The sequence below is a fragment of the Megalobrama amblycephala genome, linkage group LG17, assembly GCF_018812025.1.
Source record: "Megalobrama amblycephala isolate DHTTF-2021 linkage group LG17, ASM1881202v1, whole genome shotgun sequence".
NCBI lineage: Eukaryota > Metazoa > Chordata > Actinopteri > Cypriniformes > Xenocyprididae > Megalobrama > Megalobrama amblycephala.
The window spans coordinates 12,807,431-12,829,650 of NC_063060.1; the positions used below are offsets into that span (position 1 = coordinate 12,807,431).

At 39.3% G+C, this 22,220-nt stretch overlaps 1 protein-coding gene across 2 annotated transcripts; it reads right to left on the reverse strand.

The window, feature by feature from the left end:
* Positions 1 to 30: 30 nt before the first annotated feature.
* Positions 31 to 20,337, reverse strand: LOC125250669 (NACHT, LRR and PYD domains-containing protein 1 homolog). 2 transcript variants are annotated; one of them, XM_048163377.1, is made up of 11 exons: positions 18,378 to 20,337; positions 11,756 to 11,780; positions 11,350 to 11,493; positions 10,602 to 10,646; positions 8,753 to 10,472; positions 5,682 to 5,765; positions 5,459 to 5,533; positions 3,726 to 3,983; positions 3,335 to 3,421; positions 2,425 to 2,538; positions 31 to 654 (listed from the first exon to the last, which is right to left on the reverse strand). In XM_048163377.1, exons 2-11 carry the CDS (start codon positions 11,775 to 11,777, stop codon positions 636 to 638), a joined length of 2,568 nt encoding a protein of 855 aa, XP_048019334.1. In that variant the 5' UTR covers positions 11,778 to 11,780; positions 18,378 to 20,337; the 3' UTR covers positions 31 to 635. The 2 variants fall into 2 exon arrangements, with proteins under 2 accessions (XP_048019334.1, XP_048019335.1); XM_048163378.1 differs by lacking the exons at positions 31 to 654; positions 2,425 to 2,538 and adding an exon at positions 2,838 to 3,243.
* Positions 20,338 to 22,220: the final 1,883 nt, after the last annotated feature.

The following is a 22,220-nucleotide window of genomic DNA, read 5'->3' on the forward strand; positions in this document are numbered from 1 at the left end:
CTGTCTGTCATTTTTATTTCAGATTTTCTATGAACAAATACAGCTTTCTCCTCATCACCCATACAGTTTTATGTAGAAATTATAATCATGTAAAATACAAGTGTCTCTTGCAAAGTATGATTGTCAAGTCCCATTTAATTAAATTAGCTTTAATTAATTAAATTAGCCTCAATCAAAGGAGAGAGTCTCACGGGTTTTTGAACAAAATTTTTATTTTTGGTTGAATCCATTTTAAGTGTTTCCTTCACCAAACTTGCCAACATTTTAGTTTAACATCTACAGAGACATGTTCATGTTTATTAAATTTTCATACATAGCCAGAACCAAATTTTGAGAATTAGGTGGTCCTTTATGGCCATAATACTGCAAAATCAAAACAAATTAATTACAGATTCTACGACTCTTCAAATATATCAGCAACAAAGAGTTCCTAAAAATAAAGTTTAACGTCTGTTGAATTACATTTTACAAATCTTCACAGCAATCCTTCATACAATAAGAACATACTATAATTACAATACAAGACCTAACTGCATTTTGTATTCATTTTATTTACGTTTTTCACTCATCCACAGTTCTTGGTACAGCTGCTGCTTCTGGAGTTTACTCCTGTAAACCGTTATAACACTTTACCATTAGTTTCCAAACAAGGGCCTTAAAAACATGACAGAGAAAAGAGAGAAATATCATTACACAAATTAAATTAAATTAATTTTTTCAGATTTATTAAAAAAGAAAAACTGAAATATCACATGGTCCTAAGTATTCAGACCCTTTGCTGTGACACTCATATATTTAACTCAGGTGCTGTCCATTTCTTCTGATCATCCTTGAGATGGTTCTACCCCTTCATTTGAGTCCAGCTGTGTTTGATTATACTGATTGGACTTGATTAGGAAAGCCACACACCTGTCTATACAAGACCTTACAGCTCACAGTGCATGTCAGAGCAAATGAGAATCATGAGGTCAAAGGAACTGCCTGAAGAGCTCAGAGACAGAATTGTGGCAAGACACAGATCTGGCCAAGGTTACAAAAAAATTTCTGCTGCACTTAAGGTTCCTAAGATCACAGTGGCCTCCATAATCCTTAAATGGAAGATGTTTGGGACGACCAGAACCCTTCCTAGAGCTGGCCGTCCGGCCAAACTGAGCTATCGGGGGAGAAGAGCCTTGGTGAGAGAGGTAAAGAAGAACCCAAATATCACTGTGGCTGAGCTCCAGAGATGCAGTCGGGAGATGGGATAAAGTTGTAGAAAGTCAACCATCACTGCAGCCCTCCACCAGTCGGGGCTTTATGGCAGAGTGGCCCGACGGAAGCCTCTTCTCAGTGCAAGACACATGAAAGCCCGCATGGAGTTTGCTAAAAAACACCTGAAGATTCTCTGGTCTGATGAGACCAAGATAGAACTTTTTGGCCTTAATTCTAAGCGGTATGTGTGGAGAAAACCAGGCACTGCTCATCACCTGTCCAATACAGTCCCAACAGTGAAGCATGGTGGTGGCAGCATCATGCTGTGGGGGTGTTTTTCAGCTGCAGGGACAGGAGGACTGGTTGCAATCGAGGGAAAGATGAATGCGGCCAAGTACAGGGATATCCTGGACGAAAACCTTCTCCAGAGTGCTCAGGACCTCAGACTGGGCCGAAGGTTTACCTTCCAACAAGACAATGACCCTAAGCACACAGCTAAAATAATGAAGGAGTGGCTTCACAGCAACTCCGTGACTGTTCTTGAATGGCCCAGCCAGAGCCCTGACTTAAACCCAATTGAGCATCTCTGGAGAGACCTAAAAATGGCTGTCCACCAACGTTTACCATCCAACCTGACAGAACTGGAGAGGATCTGCAAGGAGGAATGGCAGAGGATCCCCAAATCCAGGTGTGAAAAACTTGTTGCATCTTTCCCAAAAAGACTCATGGCTGTATTAGATCAAAAGGGCGCTTCTACTAAATACTGAGCAAAGGGTCTGAATACTTAGGACCATGTGATATTTCAGTTTTTCTTTTTTAATAAATCTGCAAAAAATGTCAACAATTCTGTGTTTTTCTGTCAATATGGGGTGCTGTGTGTACATTAATGAGGGGAAAAAAATGAACTTAAATGATTTTAGCAAATGGCTGCAATATAACAAAGAGTGAAAAATTTAAGGGGGTCTGAATACTTTCCGTACCCACTGTATGTGCTGGATATGTTATGAGTTCATAAATACAAAGCTGACTAGTAGGTTAAGATCCACACTTCACTACATGCATTATGAAAACCTGTACATATAAGCTTGCTATACAAGGAATTCTTGTATTCTTCTGTAAAAAAAATTTTTTTTTTTTTAAAGGAAATGTTTTGCTTAACTGGTAGCTGTTGTCATATCAGTTTTTATTGTTATTGATGTTTCAAGATCTTTTAGTTACTCTGTCATAACTTACTGTCGTAATGTCTCCACAGAAAAGCCCTGGGAATTCAGCTGAATCTTCACCTGATGATTGCAGCTTTCATTTTTCCCACTTGTGCATTTTTCAGACTCTTTATGGCATCTGTACCTTCATAGCCAGATATCACAAAGCATAGCTTCACTACAGAGAATGTAACAAACCTGACATCTGTTTTGAGAATAATCAGTGTAATAACAATGAGTTGTGTGAGAAACTGACCAATATTTAAAGGGATAGTTCACCAAATTCCAAACTTGTGTAAATTTCTTCTTTCTGAACACAAAGGAAGATATCTTGAATAAAGTTTGTAATAAGGCTGTTTTGGGGCACCATTGACTTCCATAGTTGATAGAAAAAAAAAATACTATGGAAGTCAATGGTGCCCCAGCACTGTTCAGTTTCCCACATTTTTTAAAATATCTTCCTTTGTGTTCAACAGAACAAAGAAATTTATACAGGTTTGGAACAACCTGAGGGTGAGTAAATCAAAAGTTGAAAAAGGTGATTTAGGGTGGATGTCAAGAAAAATACATTTGTGAAACGATTCTCAAAATTTTGCTTTATTCCTCACAAAAAGCTATTGTATGACTTCAGAACACTTTATATATTCCTCACAAGTTGTTTGGAACATTTTGATATATTTATACCATGTGAGTTCAGAGGTTTTAAAGGGGCCACACCTGAGTTTTGGGAGTTTGTGGAAATATTTTAAAAATGAAAGTTTAAAATAAATGCAAATATTAAAATAAATAAATTACATTATTACAGGAAAAAAAGGTTTCCAGGTTTAAAACCAAATGAAGGTGAGTAGACCTAAATGAATGAGAAAATGGTCAACTGGGTCAAATGATCATTCAGTTATAGTCAAAGATGTTTGAGAAATATAAAGTTAACCAATACAAACCCGGAAAATGACAAATCACAGGCTGGCCTCACACATGACCTCTGCAAGATCTCGATTCCCTCCTCCGGTAAAAAATAAGCATGTACCCTAAAACATACATTATGAAGATAAGGTAATTTTCAAAATACTTACGCTTTGCTTCCCATTCATTCAAACAATTCTATAACAATGATTTTTCTGGATGAGTTCCAGATGATGGGCTGATGATGAGGTTATCTGCTAGCAAGAGCTTTACAAAATAAAACAACAACCGTTCTTTATATCCAGCTTTAAAAATGTGTTTGAATGTACTAGTAAAAATTATTAAATGTTGGCTAAATTATAATTCCTGACAAGAGACAAATGCATATAGAAACAGGACAGAAAGTGGTTTTAAATTTAGATTTCTTACGAGAGTTCTGTTAGACTGGGGAATTTCTGGATGATGTGGAGGATCTGCACAGACCACTTCCTATTCAATACATCCAGTGTCATTTCCATCTTTTTCAGTTCAAAGAAAGAACGGAGAAATGGCAACAATGCACTGGATTTCCTTTCATATATCTGGAAAAGTTTCGTCCAGTCAATGCTGATCAGCTCCGAGTGTGGAAAGGTGAGGAAGAGTGATATCAAACTTTGCTTTGGGTCTCGTGTAGATGATATCCTCATACTATACACACAAACAGAATTGGTATCAGTTAAAACAACAGAGTTAGACTATATTATAAAATATATCTAAATTGTTATTGTCAGTCTTTCAACCCTCAAGCTGGCCTGTTAGGCACCAGCCATTATTTGCGTCACTATCAAAGATAACCAAAGTAAAGCAAAATTCAACCTAGTTTTGACTAGATGTAATGATACACTTAAAACTATGTCTACAAAAGTGTAGGTTAAATTTTAATATTTAGTATATTTCTCAAATCATATTTCAAATTTTCAAACCATTAATTGTATTTCTCTAAACAATTCTTACAACCTGCAGTACACTATTACCTGCAAATGGCTGTAACTCAGTGTGACTGGTACAATGGTCTCACCCTCACAGAAGAAAACCAAAACTTAATAAAGATTTAAAGAGTTTAGAGATATTTTGTCTACAGTAAAGGGTCTTTCATACAAATGTTTTGTCTTCGAAATTTTGCGAAAGGCTCAGGGTGATTCTGTAGCCAGATCTCTCTGTAGTGTTTACTGTATTTTATACATTCAGCACTTTCTGATGTTAGCTATTCATATTTTAATCGTTATTTCTCAGCTTCTGCAACTGATTATGTTACTGGCATGACAGATGTTTACCTGACTAATAATAAACTGTTACATTTGATTTTATTTTGACCTACTCTGAAAGTATTGACTCTAGATTATATCTATTCCATGATACCGCAAATCTGTGATCAGGTTAGTAGCTAAGTGTACATGGGAAACCATGGCATGATTAAGCAAAGCTACTGTTAGAGATAGTAGTGGTCACAATCTCTTATTTAAGTGTGTACAGATCTAGGGGGGGTAAATAAAGTGCTTTTAGAATGAGCAAGCATGGATCCCCAGCCATCTAAATAGTGTTAGTCAATTACACAAGCTTGTGACTGGTAGATCCATGTACGCGGCTGACGTGAGACTGGAATCGGAATTAATGAGTACAATCTAAATTAAAAAAGTTAAATAGGATGATCTAATGTCTAGAAAAATTGTTATATAAATGACCAACAATCAACTGGCATTTCAACCTAAATTCGAAGTTGTGATTAAATGGAATCAGATAAAAGGTATTGTAAATTAAATGACTTTGAGCACCATAAAGACAGAACATGCAGGAAAACCTTCGGCCACGGACTTGATACCATTGTCAGGACATTAGGGTGGACTTTAAAATCCTGAATGAGGGCTACAAAATCTATTTATGACCAGTTCAGCCTTGTTTCCTTAAAACTGCAAAGTGCTTAAAATCTTTGTACTTATATAATATATAATAATCATGTGGATACTTGCAATATTTATAAGAGGGGTTGACAGTGTCCGTTTCTTTTTTTATAATGTTTACAACATTATCAACAGAATAAGGTTAGATTTTGGAGAACAAACATGCCAGATAAATGTTGAATATATGCTAGACAAAGGAGTTTTAGATGTGGCTTTTTTCATCACCTGTATTCGTCTTCTCTTATAAACAGTTCCACTCTTTCGACAGACCAATCTTTAATGTACGGTCTAATACAGGCACTGTAAATCAAAGCACAGAAAAAAATGTGTATGAGCTAAAAGTCAAATAAAAAAGCGCACTGAATGATGATGGTGCATGTATGCATAAAATGTTATGAAGACATTTTGAGTATGCATTTAAATGTAAATATTGTATTTTGAGACATACCTCTTTATGATCAGGGTCTTTCTTCTTGTTAGAGTAAACATCAGTTCAGCAAGCTCAGCGTATGATAGACCTTCTGGACTCAACCTTCAAAATCAGACATTATACTGTTAACACTAACTAATTATGTCATTATAGCAAATATTACAAACAATAGATAAAAATTCATAATAAAAATTGTGAGTGTTGCCAAAAAAATGAGCCAAAGTGATTTAGGAAAAACTGTAAAAACATTGTATGTGTTTGTACAATTTTATCTTACTATTAAGCTATCATTAGTTTCACAGTTGTAAGACATTTTATAATTGTTAGGAATCTAAGAGCAAGAGATGAAAGCTAAACAACCTGTGGTGGCATGAGAATAAATATTCAACTGGAAACAAACAGGCAGATAGACAGACAGATATGGTGAATGGGAAGGGAAATGCTTGGTTCATGCTTGGTTTTGTCAGGGCCATGACTTAGTAACTTGTAAGAAAATCGCAGCATGTTGAGGCCACAACGTGGGTATTTGGTAAAATGGCCACAAGATCATTTTGTCGAGATGAAGACATCCTTAGGAAATAGAAAAAGAACAAACTGGTGTGAAATAATTTCGAACAAAATCTGGCCAAAATGGGTTGAGCTTGACCTAGTCCAGCTCCACCTCTGTGGATCTAATGAATGGAGGGATAGAGTTATGGGTAGGGTTAGGGTGTGGTTGGATCCCACCCATTAGGCCCATCCAGAGAGGTGGATCTGGACATCACACTCTACCCACGGCAGTGAATGGTCTTCCTTCCGCAGTTCAAACTACCATTGGTCCGTGAGGGTTATGTAAGTGGTAGGTATCCTGTAACGCTCCACTTTCTTTCAAGTGGGAATCGCTTCTGTTCAGTTAGAGACACTGACACTTTTTTCATGTGTAATACTGTAAAGCTGCTTGCTTTTAAACAATCTGTTGTATTAAAGTGCAATATAAATAAACATGATGTGACTTTATGGAGTGCCAAATTCCAGCACTCGTGCAAACATATCCACATCGCTATGATCACACGCTTTCTTAACTGATCTCAGTGCTGCCATTTTTGTTGTTTATTTTGTTATTGAAAGGAAAGCATGCAGCACATCATAACATTCATCTACACGTCGCTCTTAGGAGTGTGGACAGTGTCAGGATGTTTGCTAACAGTATACGGTACCACTGGTCACATATTTCAAACTTCTTTTCACCCCAAAGTTAAGAACGAAAAAGAACTTGGCCGTGAGTATATTGGGAAATCTTCAGCAAGTAAGACTAGTAGAGAATAAGGCCCAGTTTCATACACAGGGCTTAGACTAAACCAGGATTAGGCCTTAGTTCAATTAGGGGATTTAAATAGCTTTTATAAATGTACCCTAGAAAAAAACATTACTGGTGTGCATCTTGAGACAAAACAATGACACTGGCATATTTTAAGATATGTCAGTGCAAGTTGCTTTCAGTTGAAACAGCTCAAACATGCATTTTAGTCTAGGACTAGCCTAAGCCTTGAACGTATATTAGTAAATATATACATGTAATTAGCTGTGTTTCATTGAGGAATACACTTTGTCCTCAAAGTTGATGTGTTAGAAGCAGGAAAAATGAGCAAGTGTAAGGATTTGAGCGAGTTTGACAAGGGCCAAATTGTGATGGCTAGACGACTGGGTCAGAGCATCTCCTAAACTGCAGCTCTTGTTGGGGTGTTCTCAGTCTGCAGTGGTCAGTATCTACCAAAAGTGGTCCAAGGAAGGAACAGTGGTGAACAGGGTCATGGGCGGCCATGGCTCACGTGGGGTGCGAAGGCTGGCCCGTGTTGTCTGATCCAACAGAAGAACTATAATTGCTCAAGAAGTTAATACTGGTTCTGATAGAAAGGACGTGAACATCAGAACTGGATCACGGAGCAATGGAAGGAGGTGGCCTGGTCTGATAAATCACGTTTGTGTGCGTCACTTACCTGGGGAACACATGGCACCAGGATGCACTATGGGAAGAAGGCAAGCCGACAGAGGCAGTGTGATGCTTTGGGCAATGTTCTGCTGGGAAACCTTGGGTCCTGCCATCCACTTTGACATGTATCTACCTAAGCTTTGTTGCAGACCATGAACACCCTTTCATGGGCTTTTTTCAGCAGGATAATGCACCTTGCCACAAAGCAAAAATGGTTCAGGAATGGTTTGAGGAGCACAACAATGATTTTAAGGTGTTGGCCTCCAAATTCCCCAGATCTTAGTCCTTTTGAGCATCTGTGGGATATGCTGAACAAACAAGTCCGATCCATGGAGGACCCACCTCGCAACTTACAGGACTTAAAGGATCTGCTTCGACCATCTTGGTGCCAGATATCACAGCACACCTTCTGGTGGAGTCCAAGCTTCGACGAGTCAGGGCTGTTTTGGTACCATAAAGGGGACCAACACAATATTAGGAAGGTAGTCATAATGTTATGCTTGACCGGTGTAATGGCCCTGTTTCACAGTCAAGGCTTAAGCTAGTCCCAAACTAAATGCATGTTTGAGCTGTTTTAACTGAAAGCAACTATAAAAGCCACTTAAATGCCCTAATTAAATAAGCCGTATCCTGGCTTATTCTAAGCCCAGTCTGTGAAACCAGGCCAATATAATATAATTATCTTAATTCTGCACATTTTGTCATTCTTAATTCAAATAAAATGTTGATTTATTAATTATATCCATTTGTGATAATCCCAGGTTGCTATGGTCACTCAGGTTTGCTTACGGATTAAACTCATGGCGACAAGAAAAGTATGTCATTCCCTCAACATATGATCGCAAGGCCACAACTTTACATTGTATGGCCACAACATAAGGATATTGATACCTTGACAAAATGATCTTGTGGCCACAAGTTAATATGTGGTGGCCTCAACATGCTATGGTGTTCACACTAATTAATGTCTAGTGGCCACGACATATCACGTTCCACCAAGTTACTATGTTGTGGCCAAGTGATGCGAACATGTCCCATCCCAGACACTGTAGATATATTTGAATGCATATGCAACTGCCTATGAATTCACTGAGGATTTATTTTGGACAAATGTACTCACGTTAAATTCTTAAACTTGCAGAGTGCAGGCAGAATAATAGACAACTTTTCAGATGATAATCTGCAGTCATGGAGAGCCAGTTCTTCAATGCACTCACAGCACAGAGAGCAGTACAGCAGGGCCCAGCAGTCTATTCTTCTTAAGATGACTGAACCATACATAGTTATATGAGGTGTGGATTCCATAGCTTTTTTTACAAAGTCCTCTTCATGCAGTTCGTACAGACAGTGAATCCAAAAGCATATTGTATATGAATCCCAAGTCTCTTTTTGAATCTCTGTTAAAATCATTTTTTTCAGATAGGCCTCTGTGTTTGGATGAACAAACAGACCATGTTTCTTTCCAAGAGTGTCTCTCACATCCTTATTCAACAGGCCAAAAGCAAACTGCATCACAGCTGTTAAACGTGAAATGCCTCTTGAAAAACCACCTGCCTTTTCGTGAATGGAAAATAGCTGTGTAAATTTCCTTTGGGACTCTTCTTCATCCAGAAGGACAAAGTACAGAGCAGTGAAGAACTCCTGGAAGCTGAGATGCATGAAACTGAACATTGTCTCCGAGTGGATTCTTCTCTTAAAAAGGAACTTGCACAGGAATGGACTGCAAGCAGGATCTGAAACTGTTTCATTCACACTTTTCTCATCAAACAAGACTTGCTGTTCCAGAATCCCTCTCTCTGCCAGCTGACCCAGACTCCTCAGCAGGGTCGGGACGGACTGACTCAAACCCTGGCAGTGATGCTCCAGTAGAGTGGACACAAAGTCAACATAGATGGAGGTGGTGGTTTCCAGTCCTCTTGTTATATCTGCACCAATTTTGAATCGTTCCTGGATAGTTGTGCAGATGATCCAGCAGACGACAGGGATGGAGCAGGCAGTGATGAGTGTTTCATTTGGCTTTACAAGTGTATAAGCCTTCCTGAAAAGAGCCTCGTTTTGAAAAAACTTCTGGAAGTACTCCTCCACCCCCTTCTCAGAGAAACCAATTATCTCAGAGAAACTTTGAGGTCCTTTGAGCAGTTTACTCAGTGTGTCCGTAGCTGTAGATCTGGAGGTGACCAGCAGGAAGGACTCTCGCAGGATTCGACCCCTCAGCAGGTCACAAAGAATGACCTCAGGTGACGCTTTCTGAAGCAGATCAGTGTTTGGTGACGTGTGATAAATGTCCTGTGTGAGTTTCAGCTCATCAAATCCATCAATGATGAAAAGCACCTTCTCTGGTGAATGCTGTAACATCTGTGAGATCTGATCTGATGTTAAACTGCAGCTGTAACTCAAGATCTCCGCCAAACTGTTTTTGCCAGGAATACGGTTTATTTCTTTACACTTTAAGTGGAACACAATATCAAACCGCTCTTTGTAGAGGTCACCAGATGCCCAGTCCATCATGATCTTCTGAACAGTGAAGGTTTTCCCATTTCCAGAATTTCCCTGCAGTATAACAGCTCTGGGACTGATCCCATGACCATCTGGGTCAAACAGAGAGTTCAGATGGACAGAGTCTTCACTGCTCCTGAAGCTGAGGACCTGCTGGAATCTTTCTCCACTGGAGCAGATCTCTTCTTCTCTCTCTCTTGGATCTCTATGATTCTTAAGGATCAGAGGTTGTGTGAAGCGCTCAGACAGCAGCACATGTTCACCAGGCAGAGAGTTATACTCAGTCACATACTGGTATTCACTGCAGATCAGCTTCTTATATTTGTGAATCGCTGAGCTGATTTCTGTAGAAATAATCAATATTCAAATTCTAAATTTAATACTGTAGGACGTTTCAGGGTAGGCAGCAAATAGCAACTAAATAAAGAGGTGGAATGAGTGCAATATTTAAAACTATAAAATTCACCAGTCACCTGATGTTTGTGTTTTTTCAGAGTATCTGTGATACCCAGTGAAACCTGCAAGAAAATAGACACATTTGCTCTGAATACAGATAAATTTGGACATTTCATATTTTGACTATATTTATGGATAGTCAAACAGTTTTACATGCCAATTCCTGCTGCACGATCGCTGTTCAGTGTCTATGATGTGGAAGAGTCTGTAGCTAATTTGCTATGGTTTGAGCACTGTCATGAATTTTGTTTACAGTGAACAGCTTACATTGAATTTTGTTGGTTTTGTGTGCCATATGTTTTGCAACTGAGTGATGATGCAGTTATTTGCAATGAGAATTTGCATTTTATTACATTTCATGAGTTCACACTTACATATAATTAAGTAAAGATTATGCATATTTGGCATTCTGTCCAGGCGGGCTCCAAGCTCGGAATTTTGGTCCGAACCCAGAGTACTCCCCCCACCCCCGGGTGGTGAGGTAGGTCTGCTGTATACCTCTTATCATTAATTGAGTTGATTAACTGAATGTGCTCATCTCGTGTTAATTAGGATAATTATCTGATTGTGCTCCTCCCAATTATCTGAATGTGCACACACACACACACACACACACACAAGCCTATATATATGCAACATCAAACAGATATCTGATACATTCATTTAGGTGCATGACGTGATTACTCACTTGATCAAATATATTATCAAAAAAAAAAAAGATCTTTGTCAATATTATTATCTATTCATATAAAACCATTTTCTTACCAGGTGCATTATGTATGATGTGGACATTGCCTGTTATTGTATTTTTAGTAAGTGCAGGTGCTGTAATATTGCTTCCACTCTGAGCTGCAGCACTGACATTTAGCTCAGCTTGAGATCCAGTTATGTCTTTGTTACTGTGAAACTCTAAAAACAGGAATATTTAGGCAATATAATACAACAAAAAGGCCATAAATGTGTTTGTACAGATGTCACTGTGTTTCTAGTCTAAAACATAATCAACACAAATACCTATTCTGTATGCACACTAGCCTTGTACAGCTGAGGATCAGAGAAAAAGTTTACACAACTCAACCTTTTTAAGAGTATAGCCTCGTTTTATCTGTGAGATCATGTTACAACCTAAACCAATAAATATGTTTTTTATAAAACTGTAAGTTTGACATACTGTTATAACTGTCCCGGAACATTCTCTGCAAGAAAAGAAATACCACAATTAGATAAATAAATATGAATAATTTACATGCATAAAGCACATACTAGTTGTAGTAGTTATACAAATGTAAAGAGTTCCAGATCCACTTTTATGTAAAATCAGAACAAAGAACTCTTCCAAATATAGTCCCAAGTCCAGGGGTTTCATTTATAAAGCGTGCGAACGCACAAAACGGGGCTGGAAACGTGCGTACGCCAGTTCCCACGCAAAGGTTGTGATCTATAAACAACAAACTTGACAGGAGAATGTGCGCACCTTTAAGCAAACTTTGAGCCGTGCGTACGCACATTCTGGAGACAGAGCAGTTTGGCGACACCGATGGTGAGCTGAGGGACTGACGGCAGATGAAGGAAAACCACTTCATTATGAGTCATAATCATAAATACAGTGCATGTGTTCACAATAACAGTTTAAAGGTCCCGTTTTTCTTGGTTTTTTGAAGCTTTGATTGTGTTTATAGTGTGCGTGTAATATAACATGTGTTCATGTTTCGCGTGTAAAAAAACACAGTATTTTTCACATAATTTACTTATCTGTATACCGCTGTTTCCACTGTCATAAAAACGGGCTGATGACTTCCTTGTTTTAAAGTCCCTCCTTCAGAAATACGTAATGAGTTCTGATTGTGCCAGCGGTTCCTGTGTTGTGATTCGACAGCAGCTTAGTGAACCTTGCCCGGAAAGGTCACGCCTCTTACCATAACGTGGAGATGCACGCGCTCAGTGTTATTGTAAACATGTCTTTAATTTTACCCAATCAATTTGAGCCGGAATCAGACCCGGTGATTGGACTGCGGGATGAAAATAACAGCGTTTCGACGACATGGCGACAAACACACTCTACAAACGCAACTCTTGTGTATTCCTGTGGGCAGAGGTTAGTCAAAAAAACTGTTTTAGTGACGTCATTAAAGAAGGAAGTAGAGGGATGTAGTCCAAACTGGCCGTTCGATGTAGGCGACTTCTGTTAAATAAAATATCTCGCTTGGCATTGAACTTTGAGCTTTAAAATTTTACAGATTTTATTTATACTCTAACAACAATATTACACACTAACTAAAGTTTGAAACATGGGATCACGAAGAACGGGACCTTTAAATAAATAAAAGAATGATTTAAACTCGTATGGAAACTCACGTTTTCATTTTGATATACATATTTACATTAATGTTACACTTTCACTAATGGCGATAAGCACTGAAATTACATTACGCAGTCATTATGGAAAAGTTAATCAAACGTGATATGAATTTACATAGTAGATGTGCTACTTTCGATCACTTTTCCTGTGACACGCTGCTTTAATGACAGCGAGGAGCGCTAGGAGCACAATAATTCCTCTTTAAACTACACTGCAGATGTTGTACAAAAAATTTAGCGAGAACGACGATCGATGCATACTTCGATGTTATGGAAGACACTGCTGGATTCGGTGGTCGAAAGGTCTGTTGTCCTGTTTTAATAGTTCCAATGATAATAGCCTACTAAACCGCAGCTGCACGGAGGTGTTGATGTCGTGTGAAGGATCTTCAAACAATTACCACTGTATTTGAAGGATATAATTTGAGGAAAACGGTAAGATTTGCACATTCCCTTTCGAAAGGGAACTCAACTCTGCGCTGAAATCGTGCTATGGGGAACGCCACTCGTGACCCGTGTTCGAAATGCCAAGAATCACACAACTCCAATCCTATTGGCCGGCGACAGCCTATGACGTTGAACGGCGCGAACCGTGACGTATAAAGGGAGCTACCGAGGAAGCAGTCGGACATCTTCTCGTCTTTTCGGGACTGTTTTGTTCGTGCCATTGTTTCACTAAACTCCGTTAGGAAATTACTCCTTTTATATCTGCAAATGTCCAGGAGGATGTGTTCATCCGTGTCCCAGGGGTTTGACACTTGATGTACACGTTTCTGGTGTTTTTCTGTCTGGAGAGGAGCGAACGCATAGACGATGCTTGAGGGCGACGTCTATGTGTGTTTGTCTACTTACTGTGAGCGTCTCTCCTGTTGCGACACTCCGTTCTCGTTTGACACTCTTCCTGAGGGAGGAGGTGTCTGCATCTGTGCATGATGGTGACGTCCGCGTTTGATGTCACCGCGTCCGATAGCGAGCGCTCCTCTGGCCGCTGGGTATGTGAGCTGCTGTGTTTTTGGGACGCGCTTTTTGGCGGGCTGCAGCTGCCGTGTGAGCGCCCAGTTACTGTTGGATTCTTCTATTACCCCCATTTCAAGCATCGCACCTAATTCTTCCTGAACTACTTTTTTCTTGTGTTCAGGTAATCTATACGGCCGGCTGCGAATAACCACGCCCGGCTCTGTCTCGATATGGTGCTGAATGAGGTTTGTACGGCCAGGTAGGGGAGAAAACACGTCGGCAAAATCTGCCTGTAATTTGGTTAAATCAATGAGCTGGGAGGGCGAGAGGTGATCTCCCCCTGGGGCCAGAGCGAGAGATTGTTTTTTTATATTCGCTTCTGGTCCAAGATCATCCTCTCCGCTAATCACCGTCGCCAGCATCACTGGTTCTCCCTCATTCCATTTTTTAAGGAGATTGAGGTGATAAATCTGACGTGCTCCTCTCCTATCTGAGCGTATTACCTCATAATCGAGTTCTCCAACTTGCCGTGTGACCTCAAACGGTCCTTGCCACTTTGCAAGTAATTTTGAACTTGACGTTGGGAGTAATACAAGCACTTTATCTCCCGGTGCAAATTTACGCAGATTGGTTCCCCTGTTATACAGCCGGCTCTGTTTGTCCTGAGCCTGTAACAAATTCTCCATAGAGAGCCGCCCCAAAGTGTGGAGTTTTGTTCTCAGGTCCATCACAAACTGAATTTCGTTTTTAGACTGAGAAGGTCCGTCCTCCCAAGTCTCTCTTATGACGTCCAGCACGCCCCTGGGCTGGCGACCATAGAGCAACTCGAAGGGGGAAAACCCCGTGGAGGCTTGCGGGACCTCTCGCACAGCGAACAACAGGGGTTCCAACCATCTATCCCAATTTTTGGCGTCTTCCTGAACGAATTTACGAATCATTGTCTTAAGCGTGCGATTAAAACGTTCGACCAGCCCGTCCGTTTGTGGGTGAAAGACGCTGGTCCGAATCGATTTAATGCCCAATAATTCATAAAGTTCGCGTAACGTCCGTGACATAAATGCCGTGCCCTGGTCAGTGAGGATTTCCTTAGGAATCCCCACTCGGGAGATTAAAGAAAATAGTGGGTCAGCAACACTCTTAGCAGAAATGTTGCGGAGAGCCACTGCTTCTGGATATCGTGTTGCATAATCCACAATGACTAATGCAAAACGATGTCCTCGTGCTGATCGCTCTAATGGCCCGATGAGGTCCATGCCAATTCTCTCGAAGGGGACCTGCATTAATGGGAGGGGGCGCAAATGCGCTTTTGGGGTGGCCGGTGGGTTTACCAACTGACATTCACGACAAGCCGCGCACCACCTGCGCACATTCTCGTGAATGCCCGGCCAAAAAAATTGGGTCATGAGGCGATTTAGTGTCGTTCCCTGTCCTAAATGACCAGCCATTGGATTAGAATGAGCCGCCTGAAAAAGCATTTCCTGGCGGCTCCTAGGAACTAATAACTGTGTTGTATCTTCTTTTGTCTGAGCGTCTTGGGTCACTCGATTCAACCTATCTTTAATTATTGCAAAATATGGATAGGTAAGCGGCTGTCCAGGATGGAGAGGCTGACCGTCGATGGTCCTGACCTGTTCAAATGCGTGTTTTAGCGTCTCATCCTGAGACTGCTCCAGGGGAAAATCATCGCGCTCCGAGAGAATAATTCTCTCGATTTCACTCTGTTCCCCTGAAGCAGTACCCAGTGGTCCCGGTTCAGTCTCTCCCGCCTGCACACTCGCACTCCCTTCCAGTGCATTTTTTCCCCAAGAGGCATCCGTACATAAAACCCCCAATAATTCTGTAAAGGTTACATTAAATGTTAAAGGTCTCTGCCATGCTTCGGGGTGCCTGCGGAACAGTCCCTCAAAGACGAAAAGGTGTCCGACTGTTTCCTCGGGCGCTATCTTTATACGTCACGGTTTGCGCCGTTCGACGTCATAGGCTGTCGCCGGCCAATAGGATTGGAGTTGTGTGATTCTTGGCATTTCGAACACGGGTCACCAGTGGCGTTCCCCATAGCGCGATTTCAGCACAGAGTCTCGTTCCCTGTTCTCAGGGAACCATGGTTACATGCGTAACCTGAGACGTTTCCTTTTTAAAATACTTCAGTGAAGCGCCGAGAAAGACAATTGTATTTTCACTGCAATAAATAAGTAGGCCTATCCGTTTCCACTAAAAAATATAGCTTATAAACTTCCTAAAAGATGTGTTCACCTTATCAGCAAAACTGCATAAATTTGATTCGAATTGTTTAAAACAATTAAAATACTATAGGTGCGTACGTACACTTTTAGGATGAAATCTACGCAAAGTTTTATAAATAAGACCCCAGGTCCAGGCTGAAATATCACAATATCAATAATTTACATCATCAACTGTTATATTCCAGATATATAATAGGTCTGGAAATATCGATTCACATTTGATTAGATTTTTTAAAATGTTTGTTAAAGGTTGGGTATTTCAGGGAAGAGCAACTAAGCATTGAAAGCATAAGATCCCACCCTCCCTTCAGAGTTCTCAAAAGCCACGCCTCCTCCAAAACACATGAACGCGCACAGCCAGAGCAAAGTCAGCAAAGTGTCATAAGAGATGGTGTTAAATCATGTCTCAAAGCACATAACATTAAAGAGAGTCAAGCACTATGACAAAAACTGTTTAGATCATTTGGTCCTGGATGGCCACTGTCTTGCAAAGTTTGGCTCCAGTATTCCTCAACACACCTGCCTAGAAATTTCTAGTATGCCAAGTAAGACCTTGATTAGCTGGTTTAGGTGTGTTTAATTGGGGTTGGAGCCAAACTTGCAGGACTGTGGGAGGAGCAGGATTGGACACCTCTTGTATAGAATTCATTAAAAAAAAATATTAATTTCTCTCTCATTTATTTAACTCTGAAATAATAATCATCCAAAGCTTTTTCTTGTGACTTTTCCCTCTTTAAAATTAATGGCAACAACTGATATGATGGTGACGCATCATTTCAAGGTATTGTCATCTCTAAACTGGACTAATTTGGCCAGTCATGTGTGTTGTTTTAATTAAAAGATTTTTGCTTTGTGTAGGAAAAATAAAGAGTAGCCTCTGTATAAGAATAGACATCTAGTGCTACAAGAGTCATGGTTCATGTGTGTGTGTGTGTGTGTGTATGTATGTACACTGCCATTAAAAAGTTTGGGATCAGTAAGAGTTTTAGTGTTTTTAAGTCTCTTAAGGCTGCATTTATTTGATATTTTTAAAATGCAATTTATTCCTGTGATGCAAAGCTGAATTTTCAACATCATTACTCCAGTCTTCTGTGTCACTTTTGACACCAAAGCTCTGAATGGTAGTGTATAATGTTATAAATGCTTTCTATTTCTGATTTCTATTCATCAAAGAATCCTGAAAACAAATTGTACACAATTGTTTTCAACATTGATAATAATAAGAAATGTTTCTTGAGCAGTAAATCAGCATATTAGAATGATTTCTATAGGATCATGTGACACTGAAGACTGCGCAATGATGCTGAAAATACAACTTTGATCACAGGAATAAATTACATTTTAGAAAATCTTTAAATAGCAAACAGTTATTTTAAATTGTAATAATGTTTCAAAAATTACAGTTTTTTTGTATATTTTTAATTAAATAAATGCAGCCTTGGCGAGCAGACAAAACACTTTTAAAAATATTAAAAATTTTACCGATCCCAATCTTTTGAGCGGTAATGTATATATTTATTTATAAATATATTAAATAACTCCCGACTAATCGGCACTTAACAGTAGCAGTAGTTAAACAATAACATGAAATTAAAAAAATAATAATTCAACAAAACTTTAATTAAAGTTTAATTACAGCTATGAGGTGTGCTTAATCTTCATTGATAGGTGGCCCAGGTTTTCTTATATATATAAGGAGGGGCCTTCAGGGACAAAAGGTTGATACTGTTTTAGATCAGCTGTTTCTGTGAAGGATCCCGTAGATCAAGTACCCCTCCATTAAAGGACATGCAGAGTTCATCCATCTTTCCACACAGGCACTCTTGACACACCACTGCACATTTCCTTATTTTTCTTTTTATTTATTATTTTTTTTTTTTTTGGTTGAACTAATCCTTTAAATTAAATTAAATTAAATTAATCACTTATTTTCCTTTTATTTTTTCAGATTTATTTTAAATTGAATTTAAATAAAATAAATTTCAAAGTTCAGAATCAAATCTAAAATTAAATCATGCATATATCATCAATCAATTTTTAATTGAATCGTGATCCCAATGAATCGAATCATTAGATTCCAAAAGATTCCCAAAAGATTTCTGGTAGATAGCAAAGAAACACCACAACATGAGCTACATTTAAGAGAAGTTTTAATGATATTACAGTATATACTTTTTGTTGAGACAATTGTAATGCTTAACTAAATAAAAAATTATAAATAATAAAAAATGTTACCTGAGCAGATCCTTCCAAAAATGTGGATTTTAGTTCTCTTGGTCCAGGTAATGTGGTTGATGTTTCACCTGTTAAGATAAGACATTAATGCTGAAAGTTTGTACTCCTGCTTTTCTTCAGGCAGACAGTGCAGTAACTTCAGTTTGCTTGAAGGAGCTCAACTTATACCTGAAGCTTCAGGAACTGTAAGACCCTAAGTTATAGAAACATGACAAACAGGTTCAACCTGAAGAAGCAGTCCAAATATGTCACAAGCTATCCATCTTTTTAGAAGTTTTTAAAGTCTGTCTGAAAGTATGTTGTACAAGGTGTGGCAAGTCATGCCAAAGTTAAAAGAATTAGAATAACTCACAAGCATCTCCCAAAATGAAGTAATCCACGGTCGTATCTGAAAAAGTCACACCTTCAGTCAGAAAATATGTTCATAAAGCCTGCTCTGTTTACCTCCTATAAGTTATAGAAAAAAAACTTTGATGACATGATGAAATGTTTAACCTTTAAAAAAAGAATTCAGTTGCAATACATCCACATCTCCTTCAAATCTTCTAAAACTCTGACATTTTGGTAATAAAGTAAAATCATTTGCAAACTGTTAAAGTTAATTCATAGTTAATATATTGTAATCTGTCACTGTAATTAAAAATATTTTTAATTACATAATTATTATTGTTTAATTGGCTCATATGTAAAGAGTTAGATAATGTTTTTTTGCTTAACTTATTAACAGTTCTCAGGTGTGTTTTTATGCACTATACAGGCTGTGTCGAGACAGCATTCTTCCAATGCATGTCAATCAAGGGTTTTTGATTGACAAGTTATCTCTCTGTCTCTTACGCACAAAGTCAAGGCTTTATCCTTTGTCGAGACAGTATTCTTGCAATGCACCTGTTTCGGAGAAGTGCAATGGTTCGTTGATATGGTTTGCTTTCTCATCACAAGCGCTCCAGAGTTCTTCGTTTTTTTAGACCACCTTGTTCAGTACAGATTATGTTGGTGATCGGTGATCTGAGAATCAGCATGATTGCAGTGTTCATTTAGACAATGCCAAAGCAAGCCAAACTAAAAAATGCACTAGGTTCTGAATGAATTCAATGATCCATTCAGAGCAAGTCTCCAGTGAATGAACAAGCCTGACTGAAAATTAGCCAAGAACTGGGTTAGTGTTAGTCCTCAAGTGCGCGCGACTGATGGTGAAAAGTAAGTCAGCCCACTAATGTTGAATGTTTAGGTTCTGTCTAACACGAAATACTATTCTTCTCATTTGTTTCACTATATGAACGGGCCACAAGAGAATAATGGAATAAATTAAGACAGTATCATCAGCATATTGAGTTGAAATTCACATAATGCAGCGTCAGACAGCTCCGTCAATGCCAATGCCAACAGACCCATCCCAAAGGTCACAATACTCTCGGCACAGGGCCTAGGTGAGAATCTGTGTGGCATCAAAGGAATATTCCTGATTAAGTAGTAATTAATAGTAGGGCTGCACATTAACTAAAATAAAACTCAGATTGTGAAATGGCTTAGTGTGATTTAATTGCATCAATGTACAGTATGTGCTCATGTTCTTTTACATACAAGTGTGTTCAGTGTCTCAGAGCTCAAAATACCCCACAGATAATTTTTTATAGCATGTTAAAACTGCCACTTTTTGGGGTTGAGCAAAAACGTGCCGTTTCAGTGTGTGCCCTTTAAATGTAAATGAGCTGCTGTGCTCGGCCTAAGAGGGCGGAGCTTCAAGAGCTGATTCTCCGGTGTCAGGATTTAGTCAGGACACACTATAATGTCAGAAACTGTGAATATATGCTGCATGGAGATAGAACAGATATAGTTTAGTTTAATTACGGTTATAACTTATATTGTCTTCTTGTTTTTATCCACTATAATAGTACAAACCTGTACTAAAAAATCACTGTAAGAGCTTAAAGGGATAGTTCACCCAAAAATGAAAATTTGATGTTTATCTGCTTACCCCCAGCGCATCCAAGGTGTAGGTGACTTTGTTTCTTCAGTAGAACACAAATGATGATTTTTAACTCCAACCGTTGCCGTCTGTCAGTCAAATAATGCTATTGGATGGGAACTTCTACTATAAGAGTAAATAAAACTTGCATAGACAAGTCCAAATGAAACCCTGCGGCTCGTGACGACACATTGATGTCCTAAGACACGAAACAGTCGGTTTGTGCGAGAAACCGAACAGTATTTATATCATTTTTTACCTCTAATACACCACTATGTCCAACTGCATTCATCACTCGATTCGTTTGGTCTGATCGCGCTCTGACAGCGGCAGTGATGTCTTGCACATATACTTCAATGAGAGCGAGACATCACTGCCGCTGTCAGAGCGCGATCAGACCTCACTAAGCGAATGCTGAATGCGGTTGGACATAGTGGTGTATTAGAGTTAAAATATGATATAAATACTGTTCGGTTTCTCACACAAACCGATCGTTTCGTGTCTTAGGACATCAATGTGTCGTCACGAGCCGCAGGGTTTCATTTGGACTTGTCTATGCAAGTTTTATTTACTCTTATAGTAGAAGTTCCCATCCACTAGCATTATTTGACTGACAGACGGCAACGGTTGGAGTTAAAAATCATCATTTGTGTTCTACTGAGGAAACAAAGTCACTTACATCTTGGATGCGCTGGGGGTAAGCAGATAAACATCAAATTTTCATTTTTGGGTGAACTATCCCTTTAATAAAACACAGTGCAGGTGTGCATTAAAATATTATCCATAAACTCCCTCTCCCTCTCTCTCCCTTGCATTATCATCAACATACATTGCAAAATAACAGTTACACAGAAACACTCCTTACAACTAACAGTAAACAAATATATAAAGACCTTATGCCTTCTTGGGTGGTGCTTAATAAAATGGTAAACTTTATATCTGTAAATAAACTCCGATGAACTGTAATAAAGTGCTCTCACCTTCATTACTGCCGAATCCAGTATTACTCTGGAGCTGGGGTGTCCAGACTAGGTCCTGGAGGGCCAGTGTCCTGCAGAGTTTCGCTCCAACCAGCTCCAAAACACCTGCCTGTAAGTTTCTAGTATATGCCTAGTTAGACCTTGATTAGCTGGTTCAGGTGTGTTTAATTAGAGTTGGAGCTAAACTCTGCAGGACTGTGGCCCTGCAGGACCAAGTTTGGACACCCCTGCTCTAGAGACTGTAAGCTGGATCACGAACAGTACTGATCTATCCTTGAGTAACAACTTTTTAGCACCTCTGGCATTCATTCACAAAGCAGTCCGGTGAGAAATGACTGCTTTCACAGCTGCGAACACGCTCAGGGCGGTTCTATGTTAAAACAGCAGTGTCTGTCAACATTCAGGGGCAGGGCCTGTGGCTAAAGTGACATCAAACTGCCAAGCAGTTTGTTGCAGCTTGGAAACAGCTTGTTCTGAGACACTGCTTATGATTTATGGGGATTAAAAAAAAGGAATGGTTGGATTTTTATCATTATAGGGTGGTTGTGTACACACACTGCCAACACACATTTATAAACCATGCAAATGTGAATTTTGCATAATAGGTCCCCTTTAAACTTGTAATGAAAAGTACTTATAAACTGGCTGTTGTCAACAAAAGAGAAGCTTTAAGGCAGCGGTGTCAAACTCAGTTTCTCTAGGGCCACTGTCCAGCAAAGTTCAGCCCCAAGCCTAACTAAAAACCTAAAGCAGCTAATCAAGGATTACTAGAAACTTCCAGGCAGGTGTTTTGAAGCTAAACTTTGCAGGTTCGTGGCCCTCCAGGAGTGGAGTTTGACACATGTGCTTTAAGGGCCTCCTGTGGTTTTTCACCAAAATAAAAGTCTGATGGCTTAT